This window comes from Amborella trichopoda, chromosome 7, assembly GCF_054954075.1.
Source record: "Amborella trichopoda isolate Santa Cruz 75 chromosome 7, AtrichopodaSantaCruz75HAP2 v2.0, whole genome shotgun sequence".
In the NCBI taxonomy this organism is placed as follows: domain Eukaryota; kingdom Viridiplantae; phylum Streptophyta; class Magnoliopsida; order Amborellales; family Amborellaceae; genus Amborella; species Amborella trichopoda.
The window spans coordinates 6,090,852-6,112,533 of record NC_142342.1 but is presented as its reverse complement, the minus strand read 5'-3'; the positions used below and the strand labels follow the sequence as shown (position 1 = coordinate 6,112,533).

At 35.7% G+C, this 21,682-nt stretch overlaps 2 protein-coding genes across 3 annotated transcripts; both read right to left on the bottom strand.

Moving 5' to 3' along the window:
* Positions 1-1,269: 1,269 nt before the first annotated feature.
* On the bottom strand, positions 1,270-15,064 carry LOC18444241 (uncharacterized). Of its 2 annotated transcripts, XM_088871187.1 has the most exons (3): positions 14,252-15,064; positions 2,221-2,470; positions 1,270-1,663 (listed from the first exon to the last, which is right to left on the bottom strand). In XM_088871187.1, exons 1-3 carry the CDS (start codon positions 15,055-15,057, stop codon positions 1,463-1,465), a joined length of 1,257 nt encoding a protein of 418 aa, XP_088727313.1. In that variant the 5' UTR covers positions 15,058-15,064; the 3' UTR covers positions 1,270-1,462. The 2 variants fall into 2 exon arrangements, with proteins under 2 accessions (XP_088727313.1, XP_088727315.1); XM_088871189.1 differs by lacking the exon at positions 2,221-2,470.
* A 906-nt stretch (positions 15,065-15,970) lies between these two features.
* On the bottom strand, positions 15,971-21,314 carry LOC18447336 (large ribosomal subunit protein uL14). The gene is made up of 4 exons (XM_088871190.1): positions 21,200-21,314; positions 19,747-20,031; positions 16,389-16,430; positions 15,971-16,290 (listed from the first exon to the last, which is right to left on the bottom strand). Exons 1-4 carry the CDS (start codon positions 21,300-21,302, stop codon positions 16,208-16,210), a joined length of 513 nt encoding a protein of 170 aa, XP_088727316.1. The 5' UTR covers positions 21,303-21,314; the 3' UTR covers positions 15,971-16,207.
* Between the last annotated feature and the right edge of the window lie 368 nt (positions 21,315-21,682).

Below are 21,682 nucleotides of genomic sequence, written 5' to 3'. Positions count from 1 at the left end.
GGCTTTTAAAAAATGCATATCTTTTTGGATTTGTTTGGTCTAAAAAAAAAACAGGTTTAAATTAACTCAAGGGTTAAAAGAAATGAAATGTACAATTTATATGCCTCAAAATATCTTTTAAAACTTTGGATCTATTATGTAATGGAACTTAAAAATATGGGGTATGAAAATATTTTCCTTAAAACTTTTTCTTTAATACAATATTTGCCGTATTTATGCTGGAATCCGGAAATTCATGGCATGAAATGTTTTGCCCAAAGTTTTCAGTAATAATAAAGAGGGAAACTTACAATCTAGTGGGGCCTCTACAAGTAACTTATGCATGCTTAGGCGCAGGTGTTTGATTCAAGGAAAAAGTTTGTACAAGGCGAGGCCCTAAACAATCAAATTTCAGCACACCTCATAAAGTTACTAGGTGGGTTCACAAAAATGCTCAAGTCAATCATCTCGACTTCAAGTGTATAAATGAGAAAAGATAGACTTCAAGTCTCGGACATATGGCATCCTATAATGCATTTTTTGAACCCATAATTTTCAATTGTTTATAGATCGGTTTGATTTACACTGTCTTAAAAATTTTTAATTAGAGATGAAAATAAATTTCGAGACAATCACAAAGATTTCAGTACTGAAAAAAAATCTTTTTTAAAGGTGCGCCTTTGATTATTTAGGGCGTTAGCTTTATATAAACCACACCCTTTATGTAATGGAGCACTCATAAGACCTCAACGACAATTAAATTTTGACTTATCTTTATTTTATAATGATAACTTCCATATCTGTTAATTATTATTCTGTAAAATAAAATAATCACAATACGATATTCTCACAATAAATACTATTTCCAATATGGATTGTATACAATAAGACTATTTACCTTTGATATAAGATGGTCACAATTACTTACAACCATCCGATGTGAAATTTAAAAAAAATTATTTGAAGTTTGAAATTGGTCAATGGAATAAATACAGCCACTCAATTTCATATCCAATGGTCAAGATTAATTGTGACTACCTAGTACAAAAGGTAAATGGTCTCATTCTATGCTTTTCCTTTAATAACATGTACATATAAAATGTAAAACTCGAATTTGAAAAGAAACATTCATTTGCTTATAAATAGCTCTAAGAATATTAATAAAGTAAATGGGACGCAGTTTACTAGAAATTTTGAAGGAATTGATTTGATTATTTTATTTTTTATATATATTAATAAATATCACAACAATGTGCAAGCAATTTGCATAGACATGTATGGCTAAAGCTATTTTGTCTAATGAGTTCTGATATATTTTAGTATTTGTATACATTATTAACACTGTTATTTACAAACTTCCATACAAATGAAGCTCAATCTTGGTGAGATATTTCGGTTTTGGGTAGCATTTCACTGTAATGAGGCCATACAAATGAAACTGAATTAGTCACTAAGTTTGTTGGTTTTTGAAAGCATTGCCTTGCTATACAACTGAAGAAGCTGAGACACTACGAAATTTGTTGGTTTTTGATAGCATTTCCCTATTATGTGGCTTGCTGAGGGTTTCATGTGCATAGCCCAAAGGCATTGCTGGTCTGATGCCTCCGGGGTTCAGAGGGAAGAGAATGCGATAGTAACCGTCCATGATTGCATCGAAGTTGCATGTGGCTGCAACCTTTGGAATCTAAGCAAAACAAAACAGTATAAAGAGAATACATTAACAAAAAAAAATGAATGCATAACATGTAAATTTAAATGGTACAGTAGAGGTCAAGGGAGAAAAATTTCCCAATTATCAATGCATTTCTAATCTTGATTTCTTTTCATTTTCTGGCAAGCTGTTCTGCTAGTTGAAAAAATCTCCTTACTATTTGAGAATTTGTAAATACTTTCAGAAAAGATATTTCCGGGCTCTAGCTTTTTCTCTCAGTTTTCTATTCTTTTAAGGAAAGTTCCAGAAAAAAGATATTGTTAATTGCAGCATACAAATAATTCAATAAATAGAAACTTAAATTTCTCCGTTTTTAAATTTACCGTTTCGATTTTTTTTTTTCCCAAATGTTCCCCAACATGTTCCTGGACTTTATCTGAAAACTCCAAAATTTTAGACTCCCCAAGGGAATTCCACACATCATAATAAAATGCTATCATACCCAACTCTCACCCATCAAGTATATGAACACTTTCTGATCAGTAAACCCTTTTATTTTTCTATTCATGGAGTATCAGATTGAGAGTTACCTGATATATGTCAAGCATATAACCATGGAGAGTAGGGTACTCTATCAACTTCTTCTTCGTACATTTGAATAGAACATTATATACTAGATCAAAGCGAATCAAAGTGGTAAACAAGCAAATATCAGCAAGTGTCAGTGCATCACCACATAAGTAACGGTTAGTGGCCAAGTGGGCATCGATCTTATCTAATGTACTGAACAACACCTCAACAGCACTATCGTATGCCTCTTGGCTCTGTGCAAATCCACATCTGCAGAAAAATAGTAATAGTGTGTTTTCAACTTCCAATTCTGGATGTCACTTCCTCCATAGATACATCGATCTTTAATACATGAGCAAGTTTATAGTGGGTTTTAATTTTCAACTCTTCACTTCTTTCGATGATATATCAATCTTTTGTTGATACATAGTACAATTGTCAAAGGCAGCAAGAGGAGAACATCGCTTTTCAGATCAGATTCATATATGCTATTTGAGAACTATCCGTTGAATTAAAAAGTAAATATTCCAGAACAAAAAGAAATAAAAAAATCCAGAACATCAAATGAATATGCAGGGTACCAAACCACAATTCCACATAAGGAAGTTTGAATTTTTGCAGTTGATTGAATAAATAAAAGATGTTATGTACAAAAACCATTCAATTCAGGTACTTGAATGCACATAGAAAAGGAGAGGTCAAGTTTCTTATTGAACAATGTGAAAACACCATGTACGGCATTTTAGCATAGGATAGTATTTGCATCCAACAATTCATTTAACTTGGATTTGGATGCAAGCACGGATGTCACGCACGGCACAAACATGGATATGACGCTGCAAATTTAGTAAATGTAGGATGAGAGTAAATGGCATATGTTTTATATTTAGATATAGATTTAGAAGAATACAAAGTATATTAAGAACTCAATAACCACGCTGAAGTTAAGTAGTACAGTATTGAAGTCATTTATGAACGTATAAATACTTTAGAGGTAAAAATTTAAAAAGTCTTATATGAACAATTATACAATGGTTAGTCATTTCCATCCATGATATTCAACAAGATTAAATACAATCATGTTTTCTTACTTCGAGAGGATCAATTATTTATGAACTGTCTATGTTTTCATATTTGAAAGAGAGTACTCTTAACTTGTTTTTATCTGCCATTTCAAGTGAGACCCATGATATGTGACACCAAAAATGGGGACAATAAATAATACTAACTTGACAAGTAACCATATTGCTAGGAGAGCACAAAAATTCCCCAAGGATGTATACATAATTTAGAGAGACTGCTTGCTTATGGTTGACACCCAAAAATATAACACATTGGACACGGTTGACTAGAAAATGGAACTTTCTTTTAAAGACAGCATAAAATCACCCTAAGTTTCACCTCAAAAGGTACAATATGTGTGTTTGTAAGGATTTGATTGGAATTTTATGTGACTGAGAACGGGAATTTGACAACACTTGAACGTCAACTGTGCATTTATTATATGTCCTCCTTTTGTGCCATCGTTGAGAAGATCAACTTCGTCAGACATATGAGATTTGATATATTGAGCTTCAAGATTCACGAACACTAGGAGACCTAAAATTTTTTTCTCGAACAATACATTTTCTCAAGAGGAACTATAATTAAATGTAGCAAGAATTGCAGAAACCAAACAAAATCCAATCCACTGCACCATGGCCCCAAAAAGGAACCAACATAAATATTATCATAAGCACTGGAAGACAATCTATCATAGACAAAATAGGAAAATTGGTGTGCATTTTGGGAGTAGAATTCACCTTTTCACACACCTTATGAAATTAATAGAGGTGGGTGCTCTCATTCTGCTTTTTTATGCTTTTGATATACATTCTTTCCCTATATAGATCCCATTAGCCCAAGAGAAAACACTGTAAATTCTCTACCAACAAGTACGGCTAGACAAAGATCGAAAATCACGGGCAGCTTGGGTGCGCACCCATAGTGATATACTTCACCCACCTTCCCCCAAAAAAAAAATAATAAAATAAAAATAACCAGGCAATTATCATATAGTTTCTATTTGGCGGACTTTTCTACACAAGCAAAGTTCCAAAGCTGAATGCATAACAAGGAGTTGCAGAAGACAATTGCACTAAACCCATAAAGTGGTCCATCAAACAGGTCTCGATTTTACATAACACTCATGAAATAGATTACAAAAGGTGACAAAATGCAACACTTGAGGTAAGAAATTGGCAAATTTGGTTCAACCCAATGTTTAAAAAGTTGGACCGGTGGGCTAAACCAGTCACTCACTGGTACCAAGTCGAACAAGCAAAGTCGCAAATCATAAAAAAAAATAAAGGAAGCGAAAAAAATGCAAACGAAATTTAAAATATTTAAAAAAACATTTAGGGATTTCAAATCATTCTAGAATAAATAGTTTGCTAACCAGCAATTATCATATAGTTTCTATTTGGCGGACGTTTCTACACAAGCTAAGTTCCAAAGGTGAATGCACAACAAGGAGTTGCAGTAGACAATTGCACTAAACCCGTAAAGTGGTCCATCACACAGGTCCCGATTTTACATAACACTCATGAAATAGAGTAAAAAATGTAAAAAAATGTACCACTTAAGGTAAGAAATTGGCAAATTTGGTTCAACCCAATGTTTAAAAAGTTGGACCGGTGTGCTAAACAAGTCACTCACTGGTACCAAGTCGAACAGGCAAATTCGCAAATCAAAAAAAGAAAGAAAAGGAAGCAAAAAAAATACAAACAAAATTTAAAATGTTTAAAAAACATTTAGGGATTTCAAATCATTCTAGAATCAATAGTTTGCTAACAAGCAATTATCATATAGTTTCTATTTGGCGGAATTTTCTACACAAGCTAAGTTCCAAAGGTGAATGCACAACAAGGAGTTGCAAGAGACAATTGCACAAAACCCGTAGAGTGGTCCATCAAACAGGTCCCGATTTTACATAACACTCATGAAATAGATTACAAAAGGTGACAAAATGCAACACTTGAGGTAAGAAATTGGCAAATTTGGTTCAACCCAATGTTTAAAAAGTTGGACCGGTGGGCTAAATCAGTCACTCACTGGTTCCAAGTCGAAGAGGCAAAGTCGCAAATCAAAAAAAAGAAAGAAAAGGAAGCGAAAAAAATGCAAACGAAATTTAAAATGTTTAAAAAAACATTCAGGGATTTCAAATCATTCTAGAATCAATAGTTTGCTAACCAGCAATTATCATATAGTTTCTATTTGGCGGACTTTTCTACACAAGCTAAGTTCCAAAAGTGAATGCACAACAAAGAGTTGCAGTAGACAATTGCACTAAACCCGTAAAGTGGTCCATCAAACAGGTCCCGATTTTACATAACACTCATGAAATAGATTACAAAAGGTGACAAAATGCAACACTTGAGGTAAGAAATTGACAAATTTGGTTCAACCCAATGTTTAAAAAGTTGGACCGGTGGGCTAAACCGGTCACTCACTGGTTCCAAGTCGAAGAGGCAAAGTCGCAAATCAAAAAAACAAAGAAAAGGAAGCAAAAAAAATGCAAACGAAATTTAAAATGTTTAAAAAAACATTTAGGGATTTCAAATCATTCTAGAATCAATAGTTTGCTAACCAGCAATTATCATATAGTTTCTATTTGGCAGACTTTTCTACACAAGCTAAGTTCCAAAGGTGAATGCACAACAAGGAGTTGCAGTAGACAATTGCACTAAACCCGTAAAGTGGTCCATCACACAGGTCCCGATTTTACATAACACTCATGAAATAGAGTACAAAAGGTGACAAAATGCAACACTTGAAGTAAGAAATTGGCAAATTTGGTTCACCCCAATGTTTAAAAAGTTGGACCGGTGGGCTAAACCTGTCACTCACTGGTTCCAAGTTGAACAGGCAAAGTCGCAAATCAAAAAAAGAAAGAAAAGGAAGCGAAAAAAATGCAAACGAAATTTAAAATGTTTAAAAAAACATTTAGGGATTTCAAATCATTCTAGAATCAATAGTTTGCTAACCAGCAATTATCATATAGTTTCTATTTAGCGGACTTTTCTACACAAGCTAAGTTCCAAAGGTGAATGCACAAAAAGGAGTTGCAGTAGACAATTGCACTAAACCCGTAAAGTGGTCCATCAAACAGGTCCCAATTTTACATAACACTCATGAAATAGATTACAAAACGTGAGAAATTGCAACACTTGAGGTAAAAAATTTGTAAATTTGGTTCAACCCAATACTTAAAAAGTTGGACCGGTGGGCTAAACCAGTCACTCACTGGTTCCAAGTAGAACAAGCAAAGTCGCAAATCAAAAAAAAAAAGTAAAGGAAGCAAAAAAAATGCAAACGAAATTTAAAATGTTTAAAAAAACATTTAGGGATTTCAAATCATTCTAGAAACAATAGTTTGCTAACCAGCAATTATCATATAGTTTCTATTTGGCAGACTTTTCTACACAAGCTAAGTTCCAAAGGTGAATGCACAACAGGGAGTTGCAGTAGAGAATTGCACTAAACCCGTAAAGTGGTCCATCACACAGGTCCCGATTTTACATAACACTCATGAAATAGAGTACAAAAGGTGACAAAATACAACTCTTGAGGTAAGAAATTGGCAAATTTGGTTCAACTCAATGTTTAAAAAGTTGGACCGGTAGGTAAAACCAGTCACGTACAGGTTCCAAGTCGAACAGGCAAAGTCGCAAATCAAAAAAACAAAGAAAAGGAAGCAAAGAAAAGGCAAACGAAATTTAAAATTTTTAAAAAAACAATTAGCGATTTCAAATCATTCTAGAATCAATAGTTTGCTAACCAGCAATTATCATATAGTTTCTATTCGGCGGACTTTTCTACACAAGCTAAGTTCCAAAGGTGAATGCACAACAAGGAGTTGCAGTAGACAATTGCACTAAACCCGTAAAGTGGTCCACCAAACAGATCCCGATTTTACATAACACTCATGAAATAGATTACAAAAGGTGACTCAATGCAACACTTGAGGTAAGAAATTGTCAAATTTGGTTCAACCCAATGTTTAAAAAGTTGGACCGGTGTGCTAAACCAGTCACTCACTGGTTCCAAGTCGAACAGGCAAAGTCGCAAATCGAAAAAAGAAAGAAAAGGAAGCGAAAAAAATACACTCATGTGAATGCACAAACCCGTAAAGTGGTCCACCAAATAAGTCTCGATTTTACATAACACTCATGAAATAGATTACAAAAGGTGACTCAATGCAACACTTGAGGTAAGAAATTGTCAAATTTGGTTCAACCCAATGTTTAAAAAGTTGGACCGGTGGGCTAAACCAGTCACTCACTGGTTCCAAGTCGAACAGGCAAAGTCGCAAATCAAAAAAAGAAAGAAAAGGAAGCGAAAAAAATACACTCATGTGAATGCACAAACCCGTAAAGTGGTCCACCAAATAAGTCTCGATTTTACATAACACTCATGAAATAGATTACAAAAGGTGACTCAATGCAACACTTGAGGTAAGAAATTGTCAAATTTGGTTCAACCCAATGTTTAAAAAGTTGGACCGGTGGGCTAAACCTGTCACTTACTGGTTCTAAGTCGAACAAAGTCGCAAATCAAAAAAAGGAAAAAAAAAGAGGAGAAAAAAATGCAAACGAAATTTATAATGTTTAAAAAAACATTTAGGGATTTCAAATCAATCTAGAATCAATAGTTTGCTAACCAGCAATTATCATATAATTTCTATTTGGCGGGCTTTTCTACACAAACTAAGTTCCAAACGTGAATGCATAACAAAGAGTTGCAGTAGACAATTGCACTAAACCCGTAAAGTGGTCCATCACACAGGTCCCGAATTTACATAACACTCATGAAATAAAGTACAAAAGGTAAAAAAATGTACCACTTGAGGTAAGAAATTTGCAAATTTGGTTCAACCCAATGTTTAAAAAGTTGGACCGGTGGGCTAAACCAGTCACTCACTGGTTCCAAGTCGAACAGGCAAATTCGAAAATCAAAAAAAGAAAGAAAAGGAAGCGAAAAAAATGCAAACGAAATTTAAAATGTTTTAAAAAACATTTAGGGATTGCAAATCATTCTAGAATCAATATTTTGCTAACCAGCAATTATCATATAGTTTCTATTTGGCAGACTTTTCTACACAAGGTAAGTTCCAAAGGTGAATGCACAACAAGGAGTTGCAGTAGACAATTGCACTAAACCCGTAAAGTGGCCCATCACACAGGTCCCGATTTTACATAACACTCATGAAATAGATTACAAAAGGTGACAAAATGCAACACTTGAGGTAAGAAATTGGCAAATTTGGTTCAACCCAAGGTTTAAAAAGTTGGACCGGTGGGCTAAACCAGTCCCACTGGTTCTAAGTCGAACAAGCAAAATCGCATATCAAAAAAAGAAAGAATAGGAAGCGAAAAAAATGCAAACGAAATTTAAAATGTTTTGAAAAAACATTTAGGGATTTCAAATAATTTTAGAATCAATAGTTTGCTAACCGGCAATTATCATATAGTTTCTATTTGGCGGACTTTTCTACACAAGCTAAGTTCCAAAGGAGAATGCACAACAAGGAGTTGCAGTAGAGAATTGTACTAAACCCGTAAAGTGGTCCATCAAACAGATCCCAATTTTACATAACACTCATGAAACAGATTACAAAACGTGACAAAATGCGACACTTGAGGTAAGAAATTGGCAAATTTGGTATAACCCAATGTTTAAAAAGTTGGACCGGTGGGCTAAACCAGTCACACACTGGTTCCAAGTCGAACAGGCAAACTCGCAAATCACAAAAAGAAAGAAAAGGAAGCGAAAAAAATGCAAACGAAATTTAAAATGTTTAAAAAAATATTTAGGGATTTCAAATCATTCTAGAATCAATAGTTTGCTAACCAGCAATTATCATATAGTTTCTATTTGGCGGACTTTTCCACACAAGCTAAGTTTCAAAGGTGAATGCACAACAAGGAGTTGCAATAGACAATTGCACTAAACCCGTAAAGTGGTCCATCACACAGGTCTCGATTTTACATAACACTCATGAAATAGAGTACAAAAGGTGACCAAATGCAACAATTGAGGTAAGAAATTGGCAAATTTGGTTCAACCCAATGTTTAAAAAGTTGGACCGGTGGGCTAAACCAGTCACTCACTGGTTCCAAGTCGAACAAAGTCGCAAATCAAAAAAAGAAAGAAAAGGAAGCGAAAAAAATGCAAACGAAATTTAAAATGTTTAAAAAAACAATTAGGGATTTCAAATCATTCTAGAATCAATAGTTTGCTAACTAGCAATTATCATATCATTTCTATTTGGCGGACATTTCTACACAAGCTAAGTTCCAAAGGTGAATGCACAACAAAGAGTTGCAGTAGACAATTGCACTAAACCCGTAAAGTGGTCCATCACACAGGTCCCGATTTTACATAAACCTCATGAAATAGAGTACAAAAGGTAACAAAATGTACCACTTGAGGTAAGAAATTGGAAAATTTGGTTCATCCCAATGTTTTAAAAGTTGGACCGGTGGGCTAAAACAGTCACCCACTGGTTCCAAGTCGAACAGGCAAATTCGCAAATCAAAAAAAGAAAGAAAAAGAAGCGAAAAAAATGCAAACGAAATTTAAAATAATTAAAAAAACATTTAGGGATTTCAAATTATTCTAGAATCAATATTTTGCTACCCAGCAATTATCATATAGTTTCTATTTGGCGGACTTTTCTACAAAAGCTAAGTTCCAAAAGTTGATTGCACAACAAGGAGTTGCAGTAGACAATTGCACTAAACCCGTAAAGTGGTCCATCACACAGGTCCCGATTTTACATAACACTCATGAAATAGAGTACAAAAGGTGACAAAATACAACTCTTGAGGTAAGAAATTGGCAAATTTGGTTCAACCCAATGTTTAAAAAGTTGGACCGGTGGGCTAAACCTGTCACTCACTGGTTCCAAGTCGAACAGGCAAAGTCGCAAATCAAAAAAAAGAAAGAAAAGGAAGCGAAAAAAATGCAAAAGAAATTTAAAATGTTTAAAAAAACATTTAGGGATTTCAAATCATTCTAGAATCAATAGTTTGCTAACCAGCAATTACCATATAGTTTCCATTTGGCGGACTTTGCTACACAAGCTAAGTTCCAAAGGTGAATGCACAACAAGGAGTTGCAGTAGACAATTGCACTAAACCCGTAAAGTGGTCCATCAAACAGGTCCCGAGTTTACATAACACTCATGAAATAGATTACAAAAGGTGAAAAAATGCAACACTTGAGGTAAGAAATTGGCAAATTTGGTTCAACCCAATGTTTAAAAAGTTGGACCGGTGGGCTAAACCAGTCACTCACTGGTTCCAAGTCGAACTGGCAAAGTCGCAAATCAAAAAAAGAAAGAAAAGGAAGCGAAAAAAATGCAAACGAAATTTAAAATGTTTAAAAAAACATTTAGGGATTTCAAATAATTCTAGAATCAATAGTTTGCTAACCAACAATTATCATATAGTTTCTATTTGGCGGACTTTTCTACACAAGCTAAGTTCCAAAGGGGAATGCACAACAAGGAGTTGCAGTAGACAATTGCACTAAACCCGTAAAGTGGTCCATCAAACAAGTCCCGATTTTACATAGCACTCATGAAATAGATAACAAAACGTGACAAAATGCAACACTCGAGGTAAGAAATTGGCAAATTTGGTTCAACCCAATGTTTAAAAAGTTAGACCGGTGGGCTAAACCAGTCACTCACTGGTTCCAAGTAGAACAGGCAAAGTCGCAAATCAAAAAAAGAAAGAAAAGGAAGCGAAAAAAATACAAACGAAATTTAAAATGTTTAAAAAAATATTTAGGGATTTCAAATCATTCTAGAATCAATAGTTTGCTAACCAGCAATTATCATATAGTTTCTATTTGGCGGACTTTTCTACACAAGCTAAGTTCCAAAGGTGAATGCACAACAAGGAGTTGCAGTAGACAATTGCACTAAACCTGTAAAGTGGTCCATCACACAGGTCCCGATTTTACATAACACTCATGAAATAGAGTACAAAAGGTGACAAAATGCAAGACTTGAGGGAAGAAATTGGCAAATTTGGTTCAACCCAATGTTTAAAAAGTTGGACCGATGTGCTAAACCTGTCACTCACGGATTCCAAGTCAAACAAAGTCGCAAATCAAAAAAAGAAAGAAAACGAAGCGAAAAAAATGAAAACGAAATTTAAAATTTTTAAAAAAACATTTTGGGATTTTAAATCATTCTAGAATCAATAGTTTGCTAACCAGCAATTATCATATAATTTTTTTTTGGCGGACTTTTCTACACAAGCTAAGTTCCAAAGGTGAATGCACAACAAGGAGTTGCAGTAGACAATTGCACTTAAACAGTAAAATGGTCCATCAAACAGGTCCCGATTTTAAATACCACTCACGAAATAGATTACAAAACGTGACAAAATGCAACACTTCAGGTAAAAAATTGCCAAATTTGGCTCAACCCAATGATTAAAAAGTTGGACCGATGGGTTAAACCAGTCACTCACTGGTTTAGTGTCGAACAAGCACACTCGCAAATCAAAAAAAGAAAGAAAAGGAAGCGAAAAAAATACAAACGAAATTTAAAATGTTTAAAAAAACATTTAGGGATTTCAAATCATTCTAGAATCAATAGTTTGCTAACCAGCAATTATCATATAGTTTCTATTTGGCGGACTTTTCTACACAAGTCAAGTTTCAAACGTGAATGCACAACAAGGAGTTGCAGTAGACAATTGTACTAAACCCGTAAAGTGGTCCATCACACAGGTCCCGATTTTACATAACACTCATGAAATAGAGTACAAAAGGTGACAAAATACAACACTTGAGGTAAGAAATTGGCAAATTTGGTTAACCCCAATGTTTAAAAAGTTGGACCGGAGGGCTAAACCTGTCACTCACTGGTTCCAAGTCCAACAGGCAAAGTCGCAAATCAAAAAAAGAAAGAAAAGGAAGCGAAAAAAATGCAAACGAAATTTAAAATGTTTAAAAAAACACTTAGGGATTTCAAATCATTCTAGAATCAATAGTTTGCTAACCAGCAATCCTCATATAATTTCTATTTGGCAGACTTTTTTACATAAGCTAAGTTCCAAAGGTGAATGCACAACAAGGAGTTGCAGTAGACAATTGTGCTAAACCCGTAAAGTGGTCCATCTAACAGGTACCGATTTTACATAACACTCATGAAATAGATTACAAAAGGTCACAAAATGAAACACTTGAGTTAAGAAAGTTCCAAATTTGGTTCAACCCAATGTTTAAAAAGTTGGACCGATGGGCTAAACCAGTCACTCACTGATTCAGTGTCGAACAAGCACACTCGCAAATCAAAAAAAGAAAGAAAACGAAGCGAAGAAAATGCAAACGAAATTTAAAATGTTTAAAAAAACATTTAGGGATTTCAAATCATTCTAGAATCAATAGTTTGCTAACCAGCAATTATCATATAGTTTCTATTTGGCGGACTTTTCTACACAAGCTAAGTTCCAAAGGTGAATGCACAACAAGGAGTTGCAATAGACAATTGCACTACACCCATAAAGTGGTCCATCACACAGGTCCCGATTTTACATAACACTCATGAAATAGAGTACAAAAGGTGACAAAATACAACACTTGAGGTAAGAAATTGGCAAATTTGGTTCAACCCAATGTTTAAAAAGTTGGACCGGTGGGCTAAACCAGTCACTCACTGGTTCCAAGTCGAACAGGCAAAGTCGCAAATCAAAAAAAGAAAGAAAAGGAAGAGAAAAAAATGCAAACGAAATTTAAAATGTTTAAAAAAACATTTAGGGATTTCAAATCATTCTAGAATCAATAGTTTGCTAACCAGCAATTAACATATAGTTTCTATTTGGCGGACTTTTCTACACAAGCTAAGTTCCAAAGGTGAATGCACAACAAGGAGTTGCAGTAGACAATTGCACTAAACCCGTAAAGTGGTCCATCACACAGGTCCCGATTTTACATAACACTCATGAAATAGATTACAAAAGGTGACAAAATGCAACACTTGAGGTAAGAAATTGGCAAATTTGGTTCAACCCAATGTTTAAAAAGTTGGACCGGTGGGCTTAACCAGTCACTCACTGGTTCCAAGTAGAAGAGGCAAAGTCGCAAATCAAAAAAAGAAAGAAAAGGAAGCGAAAAAAATGCAAACGAAATTTAAAATGTTTAAAAAAACATTTAGGGATTTCAAATCATTCTAGAATCAATAGTTTGCTAACCAAAAAAATAAAAAAATTAAATATAACTTCTAGGCATGTTAGGCCTAGTTCTGACTCCTGAGTTGGGAATAAAATCGGATCGACTACCTGCCGATTATGGTTCACTTGGGTGTTTCCAAGTCGAATGGCCGATTTTTTTAGCACCGGTTCAACCTGCCACAAAGACCTTTCTAGTAGCCACAAACAATATGGACGGAACAACCTATGTGAGAACAACCATGGTATTTAACTCTTCAACTACTGGAGAACCAGGCAGATGGTTCTACGCATTCAATAAAAATTGATTTCATGGTCAAGGTAAAAATCGAATTCAAGCTCTTGCTATTCAAATCAGATTCAAGACTTCGCAATCTAACAAAACTGAAGTAGTTGCCATCAAAAATGCACCACAACACTTCATCAAACAATGCACAATCACAATCCAAATGAATAACTACCCAGCCTACTTTAATTTGAACAGCAGAAGTCAAAATTTAAAACTCATTAGCTACCCGCTCATCAGCAAATGTTGTTGCTAAGATTCACAAAGTCTGTCTATCAGAGCTTCTAAAGAGTTCAAATGCACAATGATCCTCGAAGCTCATAAAAAAAATACCAAAAGAAACAGGGGCAATACCCAAATCCAGTACTAAGGAGAAAATGCACAATTACCATCACACTCAGATTCAGTAGACCAAAGAAAAATAAAAGAGAGAGAGAGCTGACAATTGAAATCTATATATTCAGAGAAAAAAATAAAGGAATAAAGAATTAAAATGCAACCAATCCAAATCATCTTGGGAACAAAATGAACATATACCTGTAAACCCCGTTGTTAACATTCGGATAAATCAAATCATACCACTCGTTAATCTTCCCATCTAGCTCTGGTGGCGAGAGGTCCAACCCCGAATCACCCACCTCCCCGTCAAACCCCGAATTCAAAAACTCGATAATATCGAAGCTCTCATTGCAAGCAACATCTCTCTTCTTAATATCCCAAAGCATCGGAACAGTGCTCCTTCCATCATAGCCCCCATGTCTAAGACCATACACCTCCTTTAGTGTCTTACACCCATTAGCCTTATCCAAACCAGGAGTATAATCACTTCTATCTCCATTAAAACTCCTAGAACTCTTGAATTCCCATGATCCATTGACACCAGGTGAAGCAATGGAGACTGGTATTGCCTCTTCAAAACCTTTGAGAGCCCTCACAATTAGGGTTCTATGGGCCCAAGGGCAAGCAAGGGCCACATAGAGGTGATACTTTTTGGGGGGCTTTTTTTGGCGGGAGCCAACGGCCAGAGATTTGAATTTGGAGGGGGGCCTTGCGTAGGAGCCTGACGAATCAGATGGCGCCATCTGGCTCATCATGATTTGCCATGCGGAGGTCCAGGCCGAACGGACGGCTGCGATTAGAAGTTGGGGAGGCAGGGAGTTGGACCAGAGGAAAGTGGTTATGGAGCTTAGGAGATTAGGGTTACGATCAGCTCCGCACATTCTAGGGCTGACGTGGCGGTACAAGGGGCGATGCAGGTTTGGGGGGAGATGGGGTGGTTTAAGGAGCCTTTTGGTCTTTTCCGATGACGGTATTGAAAGGCAGGGCCCGAGGGTTAGAGCCATTTTCTTTACGCCGATAATGATGAGAGGAGAGTTTAAAGAGGAAAAATCAGGGGTATAATGGTCATTTTTGCCTTAAAGAAAAATGAAAGGCACCGAACTAGATAAGGGACCTTTCAGGGATTCTCACAAGAGCTTGGGTTTTGTTAATAAAAATGGGTCTCAAGCAAAATTTGAACTCATTTGGAAAAATTCAAGCCACAGAAATTGAGAAAAAAAATGAGGATAAACATCTTTAGTAATTAGTTTGATTTTCCATGATTTTAATTTCCATTTTATTATTTTCGAATGATTTCATTTTCCATTTTATTCTCAATATAAAATTTTATGCAAACAGAGGATTACATCGAACAGTGATTCAACGTCTTTAGGCGCGTCCCCATCCACATTTTGTCCTCTTTCTCTCTCTCGAGGCCAAGATCAAACATGTCCAAAACTTGAAAGCCTTTTTTATCCATATTCACACATCTTAAAGTAAAGATGACCAATTTGAGGAAATTTCAGCATATGAACAACTTTTCTCGATCAATTTTTGAGATATTACTTACATAGTGTAATTGATTAAATAGCCTACCACAATTAGTTAAAAAAAGGGTTTGACGATGATAATGAAACAGTGTTATAGCTAATTAAGATTGACTCCCATCCATTACGTGTTTTGCACCCAGGCAACATAGTGAGAGAGAGAGAGGGGCCGAGAAAAATAGACAAAAATAGAAGAGAGATACCTAGACATACAAATATACATTAAACCAATAGTCATCCCATCTTAGAACTTGTGTATACTATAAATAAACATGTTCCCAATAAGCTAATCAAACTTAGTATAAAACTATGAAGACCAGACACAAATTGAGATATGATGATCAGAAAGAGAGGCAAAAGAAAACCACAAAGAGAAGGAAAACCACAAAAAGAAGGACAAGGCCTTATAATTCAATTTCAACCTAACAAAATGATTTAAAGTTTCAACATTGATCTGCAAAGCCCACTAAAACCAGACCATACAAAAATGAGGAGACTCCACACGGTAAATTCTATTTCAAAACATTTCTATTTCAAAACATTAAAAAGAGCAACAAATCCAACTTCGAACAGATATAACAACTCTCAACAAAAACCAAATTAAAGTCAAATTCTAATGTTTCTGAACTTAGATGATAGTGTTTGCTGCACTGGCAATACGAGGCCATAGATCCGCACACTCCTTCCCAATTGGCCCTGTGATGGCAGATCCTGCAAAAAACCCACAAAACACAAATATTGTTCAAGTTCATGTACTCAGGCCCTCACTCCCTCTCTCACTGTCACACACATAACCACAAATGTATTACCTTTCATTTCTCCTTTCGGATTCACTATGACACCCGCATTATCTGTTGAGAAAAAATGAGGCCCAAGTGTAAGTACTCAAACTAAAGCACAACATGAAAAAATTGAGGTATTCATTGAGTGATCAAGATGTTTATAGGGTTAAAATAGAATTTTTTTCCGAGACCTTTTTAATTCACAATTACTTTTAGTTATAGATAACAAAAATCGGGACAATGCTAGGCACCTTACTCAAAAAGCCAGATCTTAATCTGATGAATTTTACAATAATCACCACAATGTAATAAAATGGGAACATATCAATTGTTTTCTTTGAACTTCTGCTGCCAAAATGCAAGACAGAAACCCCACATATACCATGCTAAAACCTTTAAATTTTCTGAACGGGCCAGCATCGTTCGGTGAAAGACCATAAGTGGGTGAGGTAAATAGATGATTACCAAAAAATCAACTTTCTAGACATCCTTAACCCATTACTCTCTCACATACTAAACCCCAATACTATACTTTCTTGTATTGAACCCCCCAAGTCAAATAATCAACAAACCGAAGACTAATATAATATGCCCTTCTCCTCTCTCCCTCTCTACCCACCTGTCTCTTTCTCTCTCTACCCAACCTCTCTCACTCTCAATACCTCGCCGATTTTCTCTCTTCGGCTTACCTTACAGGCCAGAAAAATAATAGCATGGGTGGTTATCCAGCAAACAAGATCCCTACTCTTGGGGCACAGGCACCGAGCACCATTTCCGACCAACCAGCTGGTTTCCCGACAACAATGTCTCATTTTCCTTCCAAAAATAAGAAGCCCACTGATTTCCAGGCCAAGAGGTCCTGGTTTCCGGCCAAATTCAGAAACCTGCATAGGTTACGGCAAAAAATAGAAACCCCAAGGCAAGAAATAGAAACCCAGTAATTTTTGGGCAACGAATGTTTCCCTTTTCGGGCCAACCTACTGATTTTTATGGCTACTAAGGTCCTGTTTTGCTGGCTTCCCAAGTCTGGTTTTCGGTCATATGTTGCGAACTATCACTGTACCGTTAACCAAGAAATCCATTCTCTGGCCAAAAGTAAGAAAATTGTTGATTTCCCAGAGGCCAAGGTCCCTATTCCAGCCAGAAAATCACATACCCTTCCAGTTGCGTTCCAATGCCCAATGTCGCATTACCATTTTCTTGCTTGAACTACTTGGTCTGTGTTACTTCAGGCGAATATGTTTCACATGTCATTTTATGGAACTCAGATTGGAATTTTACTCTGTGAAGGATCTTGAGCAAAGATGGTGTGGCCATTGACATGCTCGAGGATGATTTTGTTTTTATGTTTTTTTTACTAATTCTGCGTTTCAATTAGAATGGAGGTTCAGTTTTTCCGAGGACTGTGATCCCTTTCCGGCAAACAATCCAAAGAGAATCACCAACGAAGCATCTCTACGCACCCTCTCTCAAACCTCAGGATCTTTGAAATTGGTTGTTGGCCCCCGTAGCCCCATTTAGAGGAAACAAACTGAAACATTTTGTGGTGTTGTTTGCTTCTAATTGAGGACTAGTAATATTCAAGCTCTGAGAATGGGATTATGACAAATCGAGGCCAGAAGACTTTGAGTTAAGCCGCTGTAGTTCTTGATAGAGAAAGGGGATGTACAGTAGCAGAATGCAGAGATATTGATTGTAGTGAGAGGAATTGATGGAAAGTAATGGAGAGAAAGAAAGAGGGTGGGTAGAGAGAGAAAGAGCGTAAGATGATGGGTAGAGAGAGAGGGTGGGTAGAGATAAGGCCAGTAGAGAGAGAAAGAGAGAGAGCGGGTAGAAAGAGTAAGAGAGGAGAAGGGCATTTTAGGATCAATGACTTTTTGACCGGGGGAAGGGGGGGGTAAATATAAGAAAACATTGTATTAGGGTTTAGGGTGTGATCTTAAAAGCATTGGGAGGTAGGATGGGTACAAAGTTGATTTTGGGGGGGTATTTATAATTTTCCCTAGATAATTTTCAGTAAGTGGGAAGTAATATACTACTCTGAGGACAATAGAACAACCACAATCCTCGAGGCTATCACCAACAAAATGATGGAAAATGATTCTCAAAGGATGGAGCCCAGAAATGGGGTCCTGTCTTGTTTTGGCAGTTCCCACTCTCATTCCATCCTACATCATTTCAACGGACATCGATGAGCTCAAGGATCCAAGGAAGTCCATAATCCTTATGCCTATATTATACTTCCCCTTAGTTTCTTCTACAACTCGAGGAGCAACCAAACAAGGGCAGAAAACTTCTTCATAGGACAAATGGGCAAATACCAGGACTCTATGCTGAAGAAAACAAGACAAGTGCGATTTATGTGTAAAAGGGAACCAAAGATTGTCCACCATCATGGTTAATGATAAGAAGTTTCAATAGGTGAAGGAAATTTTAAAAGGAGTCCATAATCATATGTTGAATCAGAAGATGACAATGCCCTGATCTACAAGCAATACAATGAAAAGATAAAAGAAGCACCCATCCCCAAATAAATATGAAAATTTCAAGGATGGCCAAAAATGCTTCCCCAGACGCATCTTGTTTGCTACGTTTCAATACATTTAACTATTAGATTCATGAATTATCATATTTCATAGGAACAACATGGCCAGCCATTTGGCCCTGCTAACAATTTGGTGAGATCCTAATTACACCCTCCAAGGTGCTAATGAACCTATAAATAATGCAATATTTGTGACGAATAGGGAAAAAAAGGCATACCGCTCGTTAGAATATGCAATCTTAAGGATGACAGGATAGGTTTTGCCACTTCTATTTCACACATAAGGTATCCTAAACGAACAACTGTTAGGTTATAGAATGCTTGTTGTTGGTGGGATGAAGTCATTACATTCAAATGATTGAAAAGGTATCACTGTCATTATTGAGAGAAGAAGTAAGATTATATCGAGCTCCAATAAAGCATAGTGCTTTCAACGTCGTTGTTTCAATGGCAATGTTGCGGGAATGAACTTTGTTTCTTTTTGGTTCTCATTAGTCAACAAAATTAGTTTAGTTCCCATGGTTGTGAATAAAAGAAAGCAATTTCATCAAAGAAAATGGTTAAAGCACTGCCATCAAAGAAAATGGTTCTTTACAAGTCATTAGTTAACTACAGAAAAAAGAAAAAAGGAAAGAGAGAGAGAGAGAGAGAAAAAACAAGTATTCAACAAAACATATACAAGGCAGATCACATTTTACAATGTCAACAAGGGTTACACAAAGAAGTCATTATTCTTGCATAGCTTCAAAAAAAAATGTAATCTACAAAAACTAATGAACAGAAATACATAACATGAAGCTTTTCCAGGACAAACTTTACAGAAAAATCAAGAAAGATTACCTTCAAAGTACATAAAAACACCATCCTTTCGACGCCATGGCTTTCTCTGCCTTACAATAACAGCTGGCATGACCTTTTTCCTGAGATCAGGCTTCCCTTTCTTCACAGTGGCCATCACCATGTCCCCAACACAAGCAGATGGAAGACGGTTGAGCCTGCCCTTGATGCCTTTCACCGAAATTATGTAAAGGTTCTTAGCGCCAGTGTTATCTGCGCAATTTACAGTAGCAGCCACTGGTAAACCCAGTGACATGCGAAACTTGTTCCCAGCTGAACCTCCACGTCCTGTATGTGTGTGTATGTGTGGAATTTGAAAGTTAGATACGATATTGGTAATAAGAAAAGGGAAAATTGGAAAATGGAAAACTAAATTTCATTGTTTGAATGTCTGGAAATCAAGACAATAAATTAAGCATGTTAATATGGGGTTAGTGGATAAATATGGCCAGCCAGAAAATTAGGCTAATGATGTCAGTAAAACAGAAAAGGAAATAATTAGAACCCTGACATTAGATGGAACTTCAGAAAACAAAGAAAGACAAGAAGACTAAAAGAACATGAAATCTTCATTGAAGAATTTGTAAACTATTGATAACAGAAAAAACATAACTCTACCATAGAGAGGTACTGCAAATGATAAGACTCGGCTTTGAATAAGAAAGCTAAGTTACTGAATCTATTGAAATCCTATATATCAAGAACATTATGCAAACCGATGATTTCAACAAACTAATGAACAAATCCAGTTCAGTGGATCACCACAAAATGGATATGTAAAATAACAAATCTTCTGCAAAAACAGAATGAATCCATCAAACAATATATGGTCGGAGAATCAAGCAAGAGGGGAAAAGATCTCAACAGCTGCAAATGATACGAAAGGGTCACGGTCTTCGTGATATTAAATATGCACATAAATTTTGAATTAACATATGCACGCATAATTTGAATTAATAAATATACACATATAATTTGAATCTACGAAAAATATATAAAAAAGCAGCGATTTTGAGGAGCCACTGAATTTCAAATTCCAACAAAACAAATCTGATCCAACAAAAAAAAGTATAGAACCACAAAAAATCAATAAAATGCTGATATTTATCCAAAAACCTTACTAAAAATAAGAGAACATCCAACAAAACCTAGGGTTAGTGAACGAAAATACATTAATCAATACTCATCAGACAACGAGAGAAATTTCTGAGAAAAACATTAGACCGTAAAAATCATTCGACCACTGAATAAAACTATGAGAGTAAAGAGTGATTAAGATCTGAACAAATCAAGCGGAATCATGAAACCATAGATGATATAACTAAGAATCTATATATGAAAAGGAAAATCATGAAATCATAGATGATATAACTAAAATCTAAATATAAAAAGGAAAATAATGCCGTCTATTCAGTAAATAAGAGGAAATACATGAAACCCTAAACCCTAAGTGTACCTCGCTTCGACATTTTGCTAGTGCAGACAATGCAACGAGGAAGACGGCCTTTTCTGGAGTTTTGGCCTTTAACCCTCAAATATATATAGTGAGTATTGCCCATAATGGCCTCATCTTTTCTAAAATGTACCTTTATAGCCCTAATGCCTTGCACAAGTCCATCTACTCCGTCGGATAAAATTCATTTTGCCAATACTTTTTAAATCCCAAATTTCGAGATATAATCCTTATTAACCAATGACTAAATGAAAAAAATAAAAAAAATACCTCTTAATCTCTATTTGTTCAAAAAATAAGTCCCAATAACCGTCCATTTTTCGGTGATAAACATCAAGAAGTTCAAGAATTCAAAATACTTTTTTTTATTCTTTGAAAACAATAATCTAATGATTCTTAAATGGATCCCAAAATTTGAATAAAAAAAATTTCTCAATTGGCTATAGTGCATGTGGGAGTTGTGGTACAATATGTTCCCGCAAGAGC

Coding starts and splice junctions, on each gene's coding strand:
- LOC18447336 (XM_088871190.1), bottom strand. CDS start 21,302: ATGGGCAATACTCACTATATATATTTGAGGGTTAAAGGCCAAAACTCC. Junction 16,431..19,746: donor TGTTTTTATGTACTTTGAAG/GTAATCTTTCTT, acceptor TTTTCTCAACAG/ATAATGCGGGTGTCATAGTG. Junction 16,291..16,388: donor TCCGAAAGGAGAAATGAAAG/GTAATACATTTG, acceptor GGTTTTTTGCAG/GATCTGCCATCACAGGGCCA.
- LOC18444241 (XM_088871187.1), bottom strand. CDS start 15,057: ATGGCTCTAACCCTCGGGCCCTGCCTTTCAATACCGTCATCGGAAAAG. Junction 2,471..14,251: donor GTTAACAACGGGGTTTACAG/GTATATGTTCAT, acceptor ATTTTTCTGCAG/ATGTGGATTTGCACAGAGCC. Junction 1,664..2,220: donor ATATGCTTGACATATATCAG/GTAACTCTCAAT, acceptor TGTTTTGCTTAG/ATTCCAAAGGTTGCAGCCAC.